The sequence below is a fragment of the Vulpes vulpes genome, chromosome 12 (genome assembly GCF_048418805.1).
Source record: "Vulpes vulpes isolate BD-2025 chromosome 12, VulVul3, whole genome shotgun sequence".
NCBI classification, from domain to species: Eukaryota; Metazoa; Chordata; class Mammalia; order Carnivora; family Canidae; genus Vulpes; species Vulpes vulpes.
This window is the reverse complement of record NC_132791.1, coordinates 75,876,384-75,893,974: the sequence shown is the minus strand read 5'-3', so window position 1 is coordinate 75,893,974 and position 17,591 is coordinate 75,876,384. Positions and strand designations below refer to the sequence as shown.

Genomic DNA, 17,591 nt, shown 5'->3' with positions numbered 1-17,591 from the left:
GTATTAACACATCTTGGCAGGCATTTTTAATACTATTCCTCATTTTCTGAATAAAAATTGCCTTGTTTGTCTATATTTTGCCTGTAATACCTTGACAACCTTATTCAATTTATGAGCAATGAAACTTTTTATATTAAACTTTGTGCAACAAACCAAAAAAAATTGAGTTACACACTCAATTTTACAACTTATTTAGTTTTTTCATAGACAGATTTGACATAATTTTGTGTTGCCTACCTCTACAGTTAGAGCCCAGATTAATGGCATGATTTCCCATGTGAAACCACCGGGGTTCTGGTGGCTCCATGCACGAGCTGTGTCATCTGGAGCAGCTTGTTTTGTCACCCTCCTGGCCTCTGTGGCTTAATCTGTAACGTTGAATAATGAACTTGCTAACTTCTTGAAGCTGTGTTGAGAATAAGATGAGGTAAACAATGTCAAGTGATTAGCATTAGTGCCTAGCTCAGGCGGTCCATATATTAGCTGCATTAATATTTAAATGATTTGTAATTCATGCTGTTATTTTATTTTTTCTCATAATTTGTGAAATTTTAAATACATAGAAATTTGCAAGGACTAGTAGAAGAAATACACATACTTCATCATTCACAATTAATCACTATTCCTTATAGTCATATTTCTTTCCAGCTATTTTTAAAGAAATAAAACATTACAGAGAAAGCCAGTTTTTAACCCAATTTCCCTTCTAGAGACTTTCATTATTATCAGTTTAGTACCCCCCCCCACCCCGTTCAGTTGTATATACATATATGTTCTTTCTTAACTATTACATGTTTTAAATTTCCATTTACAGAAGGTGGAAGAAGAGCCCCCATTGCTGGCTGGATTCTAAATGTTGGTTGTCAGTCATCTAATCAGTGGATTGTGTATCCACCTACATGTTATCCTATCCATTCATGACCACTGGGGATGCTTCTTGCATCCTCTGGAGTGATGACCTTGACAATCCTACAACTTCCAATCACTGCCAAAGTTTTAGTGTACACAACCTTAATGCTGTTGGAAAAACAGGTCAACTCATGATTTAATTATGATAAAGTGTTCTTAGAGCAGTGGGGCCGTATTTTACGCCCTGATGCACCTGAGAGATATAATGCAGTCCCTTTTAATGAGTCATAACTCCATCACTTCTTACTAACTGCTTAGGAAAATGTGCAAACATGTCAGAATGAGACTTCCCTTTGGTTAACTTACATTATAACAATACACTCATCCTAACACATGAAACCACTGCCTAATAACTGGAAGTGTACTAGAATAGAAGATATATCTTTCAGTTTTATGGGATTGTAAGAGACACATAAATAAAATAATCAATGTAGGCTTTCTGGAAGGTGAGTTCTTTGTGAGAACAAAGTGAATAAGAGAAGAGGCTATCAAAAAAAATTGGATATTAGTTCCATTGGGATTGAGTTCTGGCAATTGTTTATGTCTATCTTTCTCATCCTTAGAGGAAGCATTGCCAACTTCAGAGAAGTTACCCAGTCCCAGAGTTAAAATATATCCTGATAATACAAAACATAATTCTATCACAGAGGTTGGGGATAGGATTGGGTAGAGGGGTAGAAGATATGCTAGGGTCATTCTCCAGTGAATACAATGTAATCAGAGTTATAGCTATATATAGTAACAAGGTCATCTTCTTCCTAAGATTTTGCTTGATCACATCTACCATGTTGATTATGGATAGGACTCTAGATTTCCCAGTATTAATAAGACAATGTTAAGAAAGGTTTTACCTAACAGCAAGCCTGGTTCTCTGATGCAGAGATACAAGCCACTTTTCCTATCCATCGTTTACACACAATGCTTCTCTGTTAACAAAAGAAAAAGTAGATAATTTTATTTCCTTGTAAAATAATGAGATTTTGAAAGCAATTTTTACATCTTGCAAACCTGAAAAGAGTGATGCAAACTGTTGGTAAATAATCACAGCCATGAGTCTGAAAAACTTCTAAGTACCGTACTCCTCAGAGCAAATAATGACTTAATACTTATTGAAATCCTAAATCAAATATTCAGCACTTCCATTCTACCATTTTACCAGTCATTCCACTTTGAGGGAGTATAGCTACACTCTTTTTTTGAAAGAGAGAGCGAGTGAGCTCATACAAGTGGGGAAGGGGTGATGAGGGACAGAGGGAGAGAGAGAAAATCTTAAGCAGGCTCCATGCCCAGTAAGGAGCCCAAGGAAGGAAGGTCCAGGGATCGATCCCATGACTCTGAGATCATGACCTGAGTTGCAATCAAGAGTCTGACGCTTAACTGACTGAGCCCCCCAGGGACCACTCTATACTAAGATGCTCATCTTTCTCCTAACAGGTAATACGTGGTGAGAGGTGATGGAGAATGACAACACAAGCTCTTTTGAAGGCTTCATCCTGGTGGGCTTCTCTGACCATCCCCACCTAGAGCTGATCCTCTTTGTGGTCATCCTCACTTTTTACGGGCTGACTCTTCTTGGCAATATGACCATCATCTCACTTTCTGCTCTGGATTCCCGGCTGCACACACCGATGTATTTCTTTTTGGCCAACCTCTCATTCCTGGACCTGTGTTTCACCATGGGCACCATCCCTCAGATGCTCTACAACCTTTGGGGCTCAGATAAGACTATCAGCTATCTGGGTTGTGCTGTCCAGCTCTACTTCGTCCTGGCTCTAGGAGGGGTGGAGTGTGTCCTCCTGGCTGTGATGGCGTATGACCGCTATGCTGCAATCTGCAGACCCCTGCACTACACAGTCATCATGCACCCCCGACTCTGTGGGCAGCTGGCTTCAGTGGCATGGTTGAGTGGCTTTGGCAATTCTCTCATAATGGCACCCCAGACATTGATGCTACCCCGCTGTGGGCACAGGCGGGTGAACCACTTTCTCTGTGAGATGCCAGCACTAATTGGCATGGCCTGTGTAGATACCATGAGCCTCGAGGCACTGGCATTTGCCTTGGCCATCTTTATCATCCTGGCACCACTCATCCTCATCCTCATCTCTTATGGGTATATTGCACGAGCGGTATTTAGGATCAAGTCAGCTACAGGGCGAAAGAAAGCCTTTAACACGTGCAGCTCCCACCTAATTGTTGTCTCTCTCTTCTATGGCACAATCATATACATGTACCTCCAGCCAGCAAACACTTATTCCCAGCACCAGGGCAAGTTCCTCACTCTCTTCTATACAATCGTCACTCCCAGTGTTAACCCCCTGATCTACACACTGAGAAACAAGGATGTTAAAGAAGCCATGAAGAAGGTGCTAGGGAAGGGGGGTACAGAAGTATAGCAAAAGTTTTGGGATTTTCTTTTGACCCATTTTCTGTATACATTGTTAGTCCTCAACATATATGAAATGAATGAGCATAAAAGTGAAAAAGAAGTATTTATTTTTTTTCTAGAAAGTTCAAATGGACATTTAGGTGCCAAATTTCTGAATGAGAGACAAAATTAGTTGTTCAATTTTCTAGCTCTTAGTATCTCCAAACTGCAATATGGATCCATAACATGGCTCTTGCATATTTTTAATTTTAATCATTGATATAACTGAGTTTAGTGATATTTATGTTTCACCTTCCAGGTAAAAGAGAATAAAGAAGGTTATGCAGCCAGACTATCAGGATGCAGGCTTTATGTGGAAGAATTTCTTGCTCATATTCGATACTTGTTAGTACTTTATTTGTAAAAAAAAAAAAGCTAAAAGGTCTTTTTTTTAGTTTTCTTTTTTTAATTTCAGTAAAATATACACAAAATCAAGATTATCATTTTAACATTTCTTAAGGGCATCATCAGTAGCATTAAGTACATTCACAGTGTTGTACAACCATCACCACCATCGATCTTCTGAATTATATTGTCTTCCCAAACTGAAACGCTGTATTCCATTAGCGGTAACTCTTCATTCTCCCCTCCTCCCATCCTCTGGAAACACCATCTGACTTTCGGTTTCTATGAATCGGACAAAGGTCTTTTTGTTTAAAATGTTTGAAGCTTATTAATCTCTACTTTCCCCATCTGTCACCGGGATAATCATGGACAGAGGCAGAGAGGAAATGACATGAATTCTGGGGAACTGTTGGAGTCTTTATGATTGGATGTTCTTTGTGTGTTGATTTCATCACATTTATATCCATGACTGCAGTCTCTTGCCAGCCATAATGGGAGTTGATTGGAACAGTTTGTATTAAATGAATGAATCCTAAAGGCAGGCAGGTTTCTTCAGATCTGAAATATTACCAATTGGACAAATTCCATCTCATAACCTGGGAAAACACGTTACGTTAAAATTTCTGCAGGTGAATAAGGACTTTTAATGTGGGGATGTTGCCAGCGGCATCATTAGGGATTGGATAAAAGATAGGTTTACTGATTTTTTTTTAAAGCTCTCTAAAATCTTTAATAAAGTTCAAGTTCTAGAGGCTCCAGAAAAAAATACCAAATACCTAAATACCGAAATAAATATTTACATAAATTGTTCTAAAAAATACCATTTTCAAACACAATGTGCATATTTTCCTATTTGTAAGCAATAATTCTTGTACTTTGTCCAAATAGATTAGATTTTATTTTATTTTATTATCCTATTTTATTTTATTTTTTTAATAATAAATTTATTTTTTATTGGTGTCCAATTTACCAACATACAGAATAACACCCAGTGCTCATCCCGTCAAGTGCCCCCCTCAGTGCCCGTCACCAATTCACCCCCACCCCACGCCCTCCTCCCCTTCCACCACCTCTAGTTCGTTTCCCAGAGTTAGGAGTCTTCATGTTCTGTCTCCGCTTCTGACACTTCCCACACATTTCTTCTCCCTTCCCCTATATTCCCCCTCACCAATATTTATATTCCCCAAATGAATGAGAACATACAATGTTTGTCCTTCTCCGATTGACTTACTTCACTCAGCATAATACCCTCCAGTTCCATCCACATTGAAGCAAATGGTGGGTATTTGTGGTTTCTAATGGCTGAGTAATATTCCATTGGATACATAAACCACATCTTCTTTATCCATTCATCTTTCGATGGACACCGAGGCTCCTTCCACAGTGTGGCTACTGTGGATATTGCCACTATAAACATCGGGGTTCAGGTGTCCCAGCGTTTCATTGCATCTGAATCTTTGGGGTAAATCCCCAACAGCGCAATTGCTGGGTCGTAGGGCAGGTCTATTTTTAACTCTTTGAGGAACCTCCACACAGTTTTCCAGAGTGGCTGCACCAGTTCACATTCCCACCAACAGTGTAAGAGGGTTCCCTTTTCTCCACATCCTCTCCAACACTTGTGGTTTCCTGCCTTGTTAATTTTCCCCATTCTCACTGGTGTGAGGTGGTATCTCATTGTGGTTTTGATTTGTATTTCCCTGATGGCAAGTGATGCAGAGCATTTTCTCATGTGCATGTTGGCCATGTCCATGTCTTCCTCTGTGAGATTTCTGTTCATGTCTTTTGCCCATTTCATGATTGGATTGTTTGTTTCTTTGGTGTTGAGTTTAATAAGTTCTTTATAGATCTTGGAAACTAGCCCTTTATCTGATACGTCATTTGCAAATATCTTCTCCCATTCTGTAGGTTGTCTTTTAGTTTTGTTGACTGTATCCTTTGCTGTGCAAAAGCTGCTTATCTTGATGAAGTCCCAATAGTTCATTTTTGCTTTTGTTTCTTTTGCCTTTGTGGATGTATCTTGCAAGAAGTTACTGTAGCTGAGTTCAAAAAGGGTGTTGCCTGTGTTCTCCTCTAGGATTTTGATGGAATCTTGTCTCACATTTAGATCTTTCATCCATTTTGAGTTTATCTTTGTGTATGGTGCAAGGGAGTGGTCTAGTTTCATTCTTCTGCATGTGGATGTCCAATTTTCCCAGCACCATCTATTGAAGAGACTGTCTTTCTTCCAATGGATAGTCTTTCCTCCTTTATTGAATATTAGTTGACCATAAAGTTCAGGGTCCACTTCTGGGTTCTCTATTCTGTTCCATTAATCTATGTGTGTGTTTTTGTGCCAGTTCCACACTGTCTTGATGACCACAGCTTTGTAGTACAACCTGAAATCTCGCATTGTGATGCCCCCAGATATGGTTTTCTTTTTTAAATTTCCCCTGGCTATTTGGGGTCTTTTCTGATTCCACACAAATCTTAATATGATTTGTTCTAACTCTCTGAAGAAAGTCCATGGTATTTTGATAGGGATTGCATTAAACGTGTAAATTGCCCTGGGTAACATTGACATTTTCACAATATTAATTCTGCCAATCCATGAGCATGGAATATTTTTCCATCTCTTTGTTTATTCCTCAATTTCTTTCAGAAGTGTTCTATAGGGATCCCTGGGTGGCGCAGCGGTTTGGCGCCTGCCTTTGGCCCAGGGCACGATCCTGGAGACCCGGGATCGAATCCCACGTCAGGCTCCCGGTGCATGGAGCCTGCTTCTCCCTCTGCCTGTGTCTCTGCCTCTCTCTCTCTCTCTGACTATCATAAATAAATAAAAATTAAAAAAAAAAAAGAAGTGTTCTATAGTTTTTAGGGTATAGATCCTTTACCTCTTTCGTTAGGTTTATTCCTAGGTATCTTATGCTTTTGGGTGCAGTTGTAAATGGGATTGACTCCTTAATTTCTCTTTCTTCAGTCTCATTGTTAGTGTATAGAAATGCCATTGATTTCTGAGCATTGATTTTGTATCCTGCCACGCTACCAAATTGCTGTATGAGTTCTAGCAATCTTGGGGTGGAGGCTTTTGGGTTTTCTATGTAGAGTATCATGTCATCGGCGAAGAGGGAGAGTTTGACTTCTTCTTTGCCAATTTGAATGCCTTTAATGTCTTTTTGTTGTCTGATTGCTGAGGCGAGGACTTCCAGTAGTATGTTGAATAGCAGTGGTGAGAGTGGACATTCCTGTCTTGTTCCTGATCTTAGGAGAAAGGCTCCCAGTGCTTCCCCATTGAGACTGATATTTGCTGTGGGCGTTTCGTAGATGGCTTTTAAGATGTCGAGGAATGTTCCCTCTATCCCTACACTCTGAAGGGTTTTGATCAGGAATGGATGCTGTATTTTGTCAAATGCTTTCTCTGCATCTAATGAGACGATCATATGGTTCTTGGTTTTTCTCTTGCTGATATGATGAATCACGTTGATTGTTTTACGAGTGTTGAACCAGCCTTGTGTCCCGGGGATAAATCCTACTTGGTCATGGTGAATAATTTTTTTAATGTATTGTTGGATCCGATTGGCTAGTATCTTGTTGAGAATTTTTGCATCCATGTTCATCAGGGATATTGGTCTGTAATTCTCCTTTTTGGTGGGGTCTTTGTCTGGTTTTGGAATTAAGGTGATGCTGGCCTCATAGAATGAATTTGGAAGTACTCCATCTCTTTCTATCTTTCCAAACAGCTTTAGTAGAATAGGTATGGTTTCTTCTTTAAACGTTTGATAGAATTCCCCTGGGAAGCCATCTGGCCCTGGACTTTTGTGTCTTGGGAGGTTTTTGATGACTGCTTCAATTTCCTCCCTGGTTATTGGCCTGTTCAGGTTTTCTATTTCTTCCTGCTCCAGTTTTGGTAGTTTGTGGCTTTCCAGGAATGCGTCCATTTCTTCTAGATTGCCTAATTTATTGGCGTATAGCTGTTCATAATATGTTTTTAAAATCGTTTGTATTTCCTTGGTGTTGGTAGTGATCTCTCCTTTCTCATTCATGATTTTATTAATTTGAGTCTTCTCTCTCTTCTTTTTAACAAGGTTGCCTAATGGTTTATCTATCTTATTAATTCTTTCAAAGAACCAACTCCTGGTTCTGTTGATCTGTTCCACAGTTCTTCTGGTCTCGATTTCGTTCAGTTCTGCTTGAATCTTAATTAACTCTCTTCTTCTGCTGGGTGTAGGATCTATGTACTGTTTTTACTCTAGCTTCTTTATGTGTAAGGTTAGCTTTTGTATTTGAGATCTTTCCAGTTTTTGAATGGATGCTTGTATTGCGATGTATTTTCCCCTCAGGACTGCTTTTGCTGCATCCCAAAGATTTTGAATGGTTGTATCTTCATTCTCATTAGTTTCCATGAATCTTTTTAATTATTCCTTAATTTCCTGGTTGACCCTTTCATCTTTTAGCAGGATGGTCCTTAACCTCCACGTGTTTGAGGTCCTTCCAAACTTCTTGTTGTGACTTAGTTCTAATTTCAAAGCATTATGATCTGAGAATATGCAGGGGACGATCCCAATCTTTTGGTATCGGTTCAGACCTGATTTGTGACCCAGTACGTGGTCTATTCTGGAGAAAGTTCCATGTGCACTTGAGAAGAATGTGCATTCAGTTGAGTTTGGATGTAAAGTTCTGTAGATATCTGTGAAATCCATCTGGTCCAGTGTATCATTTAAAGCTCTCGTTTCTTTGGAGATATTGTGCTTAGAAGACCTATCGAGGGTAGAAAGAGCTAGATTGAAGTCACCAAGTATAAGTGTATTATTATCTAAGTATTTCTTCACTTTGGTTATTAATTGGTTTATATATATGGCAGCTCCCACATTCGGGGCATATATATTGAGGATTGTTAAGTCCTCTTGTTGGATAGATCCTTTAAGTATGATATAGTGTCCCTCTTCATCTCTCACTACAGTCTTCGGGGTAAATTTTAGTTTATCTGATATAAGGATGGCTACCCCTGCTTTCTTTTAAGGACCATTTGAATGGTAAATGGTCCTCCAGCCTTTTATTTTCAGGTTGTAGGTGTCCTTCTGTCTAAAATGAGTCTCTTGTAGACAGCAAATAGATGGGTCCTGCTTTTCTATCCAGTCTGAAACCCTGCGCCTTCTGATGGGGTCATTAAGCCCGTTCACTTTCAGAGTTACTATTGACAGATATGAGTTTACTGTCATCATGATATCTATTCAGTCCTTGTTTTTGTGGATTGTTCCACTGAACTTCTTTTTAAAGGGGAATTTTAAGAGTCCCCCTTAAAATTTCTTGCGGAGCTGGTTTGGAGGTCACATATTCTTTCAGTTCCTGCCTGTCTTGGAAGCTCTTTATCTCTCCTTCCATTTTGAATGAGAGCCTTGCTGGATAAAGTATTCTTGGTTGCATGTTCTTCTCATTTAGGACCCTGAATATATCCTACCAGCCCTTTCTGGCCTGCCAGGTCTCTGTGGAGAGGTCTGCTGTTACCCTAATACTCTTCCCCATAAAAGTCAGGGATTTCTTGTCTCTTGCTGCTTTAGGGATCTTCTGTTTATCTTTGGAATTTGCAAGCTTAACTAATAGATGTCGAGGTGTTGAACGGTTTTTATTGATTTTAGGGGCAGATCTCTCTATTTCCTGGGTCTGAATGCCTGTTTCCCTTCCCAGATTAGGAAAGTTTTCAGCTAGGATTTGTTCAAATACATATTCTGGCCCTCTGTCCCTTTCAGCGCCCTCGGGAACCCCAATTAAACTTAGGTTTTCTTCCTCAGGCTGTCGTTTATTTCCCTTAATGTATCTTCATGGTCTTTAATTGTTTGTCTCTTTTTTCCTCAGTTTCCCTCTTTGCCATCAACTTGTCTTCTATGTCACTCACTCGTTCTTCCACCTCATTAACCCTCGTCATTAGAACTTCTAGTTTGGATTGCATCTCATTCAATTGATTTTTAATTTCTGCCTGATTAGATATAAAGTCTGCAGTCATGAAGCCTCTTGAGTCCTTTATGCTTTTTTCTAGAGCCACCAGTAGCTGTATAATAGTGCTTCTGAATTGGCTTTCTGACATTGAATTGTAATCCAGATTTTGTAACTCTGTGGGAGAGAGGACTGTTTCTGATTCTTTCTTTTGAGGTGAGGTTTTCTGTCTAGTCATTTTGCTCAGTGCAGAGTGGCCACAAATAAGTTGTGGTTGGAAAAGGAGAAAAAGAGGGGAGAGAAAGAAGTAAAGAAAAGAGAAAAAGAAAAAGGAAAAAAGGAAGAAAAAGAGAAGAAAAAGAGAGGAAAAAAGAAATAAGGAAAAAAAAGGGTGGGGGAAGCAAACAGAAATCAAAAAGAAAAAAAAGAAAAAAAAACACGGGGAGTATCTTTGGATTCTGTATACTTTAAGTCCCTTGACTTCCCCTGGAAGTGGTCCGTCTAGCTGGTCTTCTGGGGGAGGGGCCTGCTGTGCTGATTTTCAGGTGATAGCACTTGCGGGAGCTGCTTTGCCCCCTGCCTGGTGCAGGGCTCAGTGGGGGTTGTTCACCCCGTGAGGCCCCAGGAGGAACAACCGCAGTGGTGGCGGCCAGCTCTGGAGCCCTGGAGTCAGCTCCCGCAGTAAGTACAGAGCTGTCCGTCTGCAGGTCCTGGAGGCTCCGGGGCAGGGCCGCTGATCTGCTCAGCTCGGGGCAGGAGCGTCCTTGCTGTCCTGGGCCACCCCCCGCCATGGCCTCTGCCTGTTCCAGGGGGAGGCCAGATCATGGGCTGTGTCCCGGCGCCCTGTGCTCCGGGGCCTGCGCTGTTGGATTCGCACTCCTGCCCCCACAGCCCCTTGCGCGGAGCCGCCACCCGAGCCCTTCCGAGCTGCTCCGGGTCCCGCGGTGCGCGCTGCAGCCCTTAGGGAGCTCGGCGCACTCTCCCCGGGCACAGGTGCCTGTTAGTGTCCCCGGGAGCCCGAGGGCATCCCTGCCCTCCTGGGTCCTGCTCTAACTCCCTGTGGGCGCCTTTCCACCCGGGAAGGTTGGTGCAGCTCCTGCTTCCCCGGGACGGGGCTCTCCTGTTCTGGGGACACTTGCCCCAGCCCCAGCCCAGATCCTCACGGGGCCCCTCCCCCTTGGAGGCCTTTTGTTTCTTTATTTCTTTTTCCCGGTTCCTACCTTGATAGAAGCACGAACTCTTCTCACTGTAGCAATCCAGCTGGTCTCTCTTTAAATCTCAGGCCGAATTCGTAGATTTTCAGGATGATTTGAAGGTTATCCAGGTAATTTGGTGGGGACAGGTGATTTGGGGGCCCTACTCTTCCGTCATCTTGCCCCTCCTCTAGATTTTATTTTAGATAAGGGCTTGTTAGAATGGGTTAGAATGAGCTGAGTTTTGATTATAGACAATATTCTGTTAACCCCATAAGAAGGTAGAATAATTAGAATATAGTTGATTTTTCCTACTTTATGAATTAAGTAAAAGGTGATACTGAGCCATGATGATGTTTGTCAAGGGCATTATTAATACAGCTGAAGTAAAGAATCTGGAGACCCATGGCTTGGCATTTTCCATTTCTTCCACTACAAAACAATTTGTAGTATATGTCCTAGTGGCACAAAAACATTCTATGTACTTGTAAGTAAACAAAAACTCTTTTAAAATCAATCTCTGGTGGGGCAGCCCCGGTGGCTCAGCAATTTAGAGATCCAGGATCGAGTCCCACATCAGCTCCCTCCATGGAGCCTGCTTCTCCCTTTTCCTGTGTCTCTGCCTCTCTCTCTCTCTTTCTCTGTGTCTCTCATGAATAAACAAAATCTTTAAAAAAATCATTCTCTGGTGAAAAAGATTATAATAATTTTTAGGTAATTCTATGCTGTTTAGATATTTGTTATTTTAGAATTAATAACCTCTTGGGATGGGGGCAAGAGATCAAGAGAGAGTATAAATCACTATAGAAATAGCAATTTTGGAAGCAACCTATGGAATTTCCAACTAATTCTCTTCAAAATTTCCCTTTCCCTCCCAAAATGGTTTTCTTTACACTCTTCTCTAAAAAAATGTAAATCACTATTACAGTTATGGGGAATGATAAGCGTCAGACCTCAAGGGGAAAAAAAGGTGACTATGTCCTTATTAATATTGTCATGGCCCAGCACCACCTGTTACCTAATTTTTGAATTACTTTATAAGGTTTCATTATTTTATTTATTTAGGCATAAAGTTAGAAGAATCAAATATATTCTACCTATCCTACCATAGAAGGGGAATAACAGAATACCCTCCATAATAAAAAACACAGAAATATTTCATTTTTATTACCTACAGATGCTTCCTTTCACTAATTAATGCTTCATCCTTACAGACTGATCTTTTACACTAAGTAGATAGAGGTTTAGATAGAAATGAGCATCAGGATTCAGTTCCCCATGTACAGTTGTATATCTCTTAGAGCTTAAAATTTCTCCAAAGAAAGACATTGCATATATGCCTGTGTGTGTGTGTGTGTGTGTGTGTGTGTATTTAAACCCACTGTGATATTAAATTAAGAGCTATGGAGGCACCTGGGTGGTTCAGCAGTTTGAGCATCTGCCTTTGGCTCAGGTTGTGATCCAGGTATCCTGGAATGGAGTACTGCATTGGGCTCCCCGAAAGAATCCTGCTCTCTCTCTCTCTGCCTCTCTCTATCTCTATGTCTTTCATGAATAAATAAGTAAAATCTTTTTTTTTAAGTAAAATTTTTTAAGAAAAATTAAGAGCTAGGAGATGATAGGTCAATAAATGCTTATCTATCAGATTATCAGATCATTTTCCATCTTGCTGTCTTGATGGGTGGTACAGGGACCCTGAAGACAACCTTAACCTATTGTATATTTTGACTGTTCACATTTTTCTTTCTCATTCACCTATTCTGCAAATATATATTGTGCCAGGCAATGTTCTGGGTCCTGGAACAAAACACATGAAAAATTCACACTGTATTGAGCTTGCATTCTACTGGATGAGAGAGAAAATGGACAAATTTGCGAAACCTCATAACGATAATGACATTTCTAAATGTTTGGAAGATAAGCATGACAGGGGCAGAAGCTGGGAAACACAGCAGGGCTACAGTTTTCATTGGGGAGGATGAGGGGAGACCTTGGAAAATATGTTTAGGCAAAGACCTGGTGGAGAAGCAATGCACTTCTCTGGGGAAAAGGGCTTCCAGCAGAGGGAGCAGCAGGCACATGTAGGTCAGGAGGGTGAAGAGTAACCAGAGAAAGGGATATACAGTGAGTGGGACAGACATCGAGAGCACCGGTGACCCTGGTAAGAACGGAAGGTGTTTCTAGAGGGATGACTGGTCAACTATCTAACATACTGCAAATGGTCACGTGAAACTAGGAATGAAAATTGACCAATAAATGCAGTGATACGGGACCCCTGGGCAAACCTGCAAAGAGCTATTTCAGTGGAGCGATGGGATGGGATTCTGGTTAGAGTTCCCATGAGAGACAAAGATGGATGTGAAATACAGGCAATGAGCACAGTCAAATCCTCCTGGGAGTCTAATAATGAAGAGAAATAGAGAAATGGATGTTAGTCATAGGGATGAAAGAGTTATTTGATTCCCAGAATTATTTTTGAAAAGAGAGTAATTATAAACAAGTTTATAAACTGCAGTAAAGGGAATAATCTAGCAGTAAAATTTAGAAGACAGAAAAATGCAACAGTGATGACCTTGAGTAGGTGGAAAGGAACAGGATGCGGAAAGGAACAGGAGGGGACAGTTGGGCAGTGAACGGGAGCAAGAGTTTACAGCAGTCTGAGGGAAGGCAAAGGGCATAAGCACAGATGCTGATGTCAGGTAGCTTTGAGCCAGGGACTTGTGCAAGTTTTCTGACTGCTTTTCTTTTCAGTCTGAAATAGGAAGAAGGCATTGCAACCTTATTATTAACACTGCAAATATGTTAAATTAATAGAATAAGCTACCACTTAAATACCTGAAAGGAATATATTATGGGACTTGTTGCAATTTAATCTTTCTCTCTTTGATACAAGTCAATTGTTCACTGTCTTTGTCTTTGTCATTTTAGCTGGAACATTCTTTCCTGCTTTTTCTAACTCACTCTCGTTCTTATGTTTCTCCTTTTATCAATGATTGCATAGCAACATTTTTAATCGGCACATTTCCTGTCTTGGTCAGGGTCAGTGCCATGTAGTACATCTCTTTTTTTCAGTAAAAAAAAATCTGCCAATTCCAGATATGCTGGAATTAACCCCCAAAATACATCCAAAATCCCTTCTCATTCAGTGGTAGCCTTCTGCAGGAGTGGAGTAAAGATTAAAGACTCAAGAGAACATAGAAGCTTCATGCTAGTCACCAAGAAAGATTTACAAAACTCCTCTTCATGTGGTTTATGCTTTCAAAAGCTCCTTCTAGTTGACTCCTTTCCTATCATAATAGCCTATGTCCAATAAAGAGCAGTCAGCACTGGTAACTTCTGGTGTCCTGGAGGGCTTGTGCCAGTTACCATGTGTTTTCCCCATGGCCCTTTGCTATGGTATCATAGCATGTAGCCTACTGGCACCAGATAGTCTCCATTTGGGACAAGGTATATATAAATTCTCAAACATATGCTGCTCCACGGTATTCTGTCTTCCCTCAAATCTGGTATACATATGTCAAAGTTAAACTTAATTTTGAGGTTATGTGGATTCCCCAGTCAAGTGTTTAAGAACATGGACTTCTTGAATGAATGGAATCCCATCTCCACAGTGGATTTAACTTCTTTGTACCATAGTTTCTTTACTTGTAAAATGTGGATAGTAATATTGCCATTCTCAAAGGACTATTTTAATTTTAAATGAGTTAATACATGAAAGCATCTAGAACAGTTCCTGGCATGTAGTGAGTGCTAAGTGTTTGTTGTGTTTTTGTAACATAGAATATACTAAAGAAAGACCTTTCCTGCTTCCACTTTTTGGAATTGAATACTGTTTCTAAGGCCATTAAGCTCTGTAAGGTTCTCATTCTCACACTACTTCCAAATTCTTCTCTGCATTTGTATCTAGCCTCTATTCTTGAATCCTTACTTTTTCAGAGGCCTAGCTATACCCTCCCTTAACCCTACATACACCCAGCATCCTGTATTAGATGCCAGGATTACACACCTGAACCCTACCAGAGCCAAACCAACAATAACCCCAAGGGCAGTAATTAAGATTTGCTTGAGTCGGGGATCCCTGGGTGGCGCAGCGGTTTGGCGCCTGCCTTTGGCCCAGGGCGTGATCCTGGAGACCCGGGATCGAATCCCACATCGGGCTCCCGGTGCATGGAGCCTGCTTCTCCCTCTGCCTGTGTCTCTGCCTCTCTCTCTCTCTCTGTGACTATCATAAATAAATAAAGATTAAAAAAAAAATGTTAAGATTTGCTTGAGTCGTAATATTAGTTCATGGGAACCCACCTAATGCAAAGATATTCCAAATTTAATCTGAGCCTTTTACATGCTGAATCTAAGGATATCCTAAGACCTTTTCATCTTAAAAAAGGAAACTTTAAGAAAGAGGTTTGGATATCCTACTTTGATTTACACTTTAAAATAGCCCCTGCCATCATGTGCATGTTTCTAGCCACCGTTAATTCAAGCATAAACCCATGCATATTGTGGCAATAGTGCAGGAACCTCCCTATGTTTTTCTCATATGCTGTTCTTCAGAATCCATAACCACCTGGCAATGAGCTTTGAGTTTATTATCTCTAAGTTTGAAACTGCCTCTGACCCATAAGCCTTGAGGTGCTTACTGAGACTCCGGGGTATTGAATACTTGGTGCTCCCTAATACACTATGACAGGTTTGCCATTCTCAGTACTCAATTCCCCTGAACATGGTAGCTTCTTCCTGGGATCTAGCACTGAAGGATCTCACCCACGTCGGCTGTCACTGGAGTATCCCTGTGCACAGGTCTGTTCCATTCTCATACAGAGTGAATAGACAGTCAGAAATTAATACACTAAATTATGGCATTCTGGGAGCTCTTTCCTTACAAAAAAAGAGAGTAAGAACTATGCCAATTAACAGCCCTCTGGGACATAAAGGTAACAAAAGGTGGAGAGAGAGATTGGCACTAGCCAAGAAGAGAAACTAAATTTCAATGAACCACAGTTATGTTTCATTGTTTATCTCTTGTTTCCTAACAGATTCCATAACTTGGGGGAAGTTTGTTTAACTTCTCTGAGTCTATTTCCACATTACCAAACTAAAGATGAAGGTGTAGCTATTTTAGAGGGCTTTGGTGAGGACAATGAGCACCCACCAGATACTACTCCTGTTAGTAGTAAACTCTGCAGGTTCTTCTCTATTTCAAGGCCCTTGATAAATAGGTATTATTTCATAATTTTCCTGTTAAGGACTACTGAAATTTTTAAGTTTATTTATCTTGGTCTTCTGTAAACCAAAGATTTGTTTTTATTCAGATTTTCTTACTGGTTTAGCCCTCAATTTTCTTTTTAAAATACTATTTTCTTGGGGTGCCTGGGTGGTTCAGTTGGTTAAGCATCCAACTCTCGGTTTTGTCTCAGGTTGTGATCTCAGGGTTGTGAAACTGAACCCCATGGTAGGCTCTAAGTTCAGCATGGGTCTGTTGGAGATTCTCTCTCTCCCTCTGCCCCCCCCCCCCCACTCTCTCTCTCTCTCTATCTCTATCTCTAAAATAAATAAATAAAAATCTTTAAAATTTTTTAAAAAATAAAATACTATTTTCTTTATTTAAATTACTTAACTATTATAAGAACTTGTGGGAAGAAAAAGGATAGCCTGCATTATGAGCATTATTTTTCCCAAATGATTCCACCCTCATGCCCATTCTCACTTTCAGAGGTAAACACTGCTATTAGTTTGGGGAATTTAAGTTATTATCCATTATTTTTGGTGAATTAAATCTTTTTTTTTTTTTCCTTTCCTGTTTTACCTGATGCCTCTTCCTTCCTCCACAGAAAGAAGGAATTCTCATTCTCATGTAATCCCATACAGGGATATGATACATACAATTGTATTTAGAGCATTTTAGCCATTGTTTTATATAGTTAAGAGCGTGTTAGTGCAGATTTATTATTAGTCCATTCTCTATTGAGGGACTAATTTTTTTCTCCATCTTTGGCTATTGCAAACATTGCAACAATAAAAGTTCTTGTTCCTATGCTTTTATATACTGATAATTTTATTTCATCAAGTAGATTTCCATGAATAATATTGTTAGGTAGATAAATATATGTGTATTTTCAAGATTAACTGTCCTATTTATTTCTAAAAATCTAGTAATACTTTACATTTCTACCCATAATTTGTGAGAGTAGCCTTTTCCTTTTAGCAGGATTAGGAATAGGAGTTCCTACTGGTTACACTTTTTTTTTTCAATCTGGTAAATGACTTACTATTACTTCAACATATTTCTCTGATTGTTTGGGAATTTAAAATCTTCTCATATAGATTTGCTATTTTGAATTATATGTTCAAATTATTTGGTATTTTTTCTATTGTGTTATTTGTATGTCTTCATGGATCTTGTAAAATTTTTTAAAGTACTAAACTTTTCATAATTATATTTTAATACTTAATGTCTATTCCTCTGACAAATTGATATGTAGCTACTTAGTAGAACATATAAGAATAAATCCTGGGTAGATGGCACTATAGAAAAATATAAATCATTTTTTAAATCTTACAAAAACAAATCTATAAAACTATACTAAACAGAGGGAGAACTTCTTCACTAAGCCTAGAAATGCAAAAATCTTTTCCCTTTTTAGTTCCAAGTTTTTATTTAAATTCCACCTAGTTAACATACAGTATAATATTAGTTGTAGGTGGAAAAAAAAATTAGTTTCAGGTGCCAAATTCAGTGATTCATCACTATACAACACCCAGTGCAAAAATCTATGAAAGAAGAGGTAGAAATATTTGGGTGTATGATAAATAAA

The 17,591-nt window shown here is 39.7% G+C and overlaps 2 protein-coding genes across 2 annotated transcripts in view; one reads left to right on the top strand and one right to left on the bottom strand.

The window, feature by feature from the left end:
• H1-5 (H1.5 linker histone, cluster member) overlaps positions 1-17,591 on the bottom strand; it is a 291,143-nt gene that overhangs the window by 85,219 nt on the left and 188,333 nt on the right. The gene's annotated exons all lie outside the window — the stretch shown is intronic.
• Positions 2,364-3,302, top strand: LOC112910295 (putative olfactory receptor 2W6). The gene has a single exon (XM_025986538.1). It carries the CDS (start codon positions 2,364-2,366, stop codon positions 3,300-3,302), a length of 939 nt encoding a protein of 312 aa, XP_025842323.1.

Coding starts and splice junctions, on each gene's coding strand:
- LOC112910295 (XM_025986538.1), top strand. CDS start 2,364: ATGGAGAATGACAACACAAGCTCTTTTGAAGGCTTCATCCTGGTGGGC.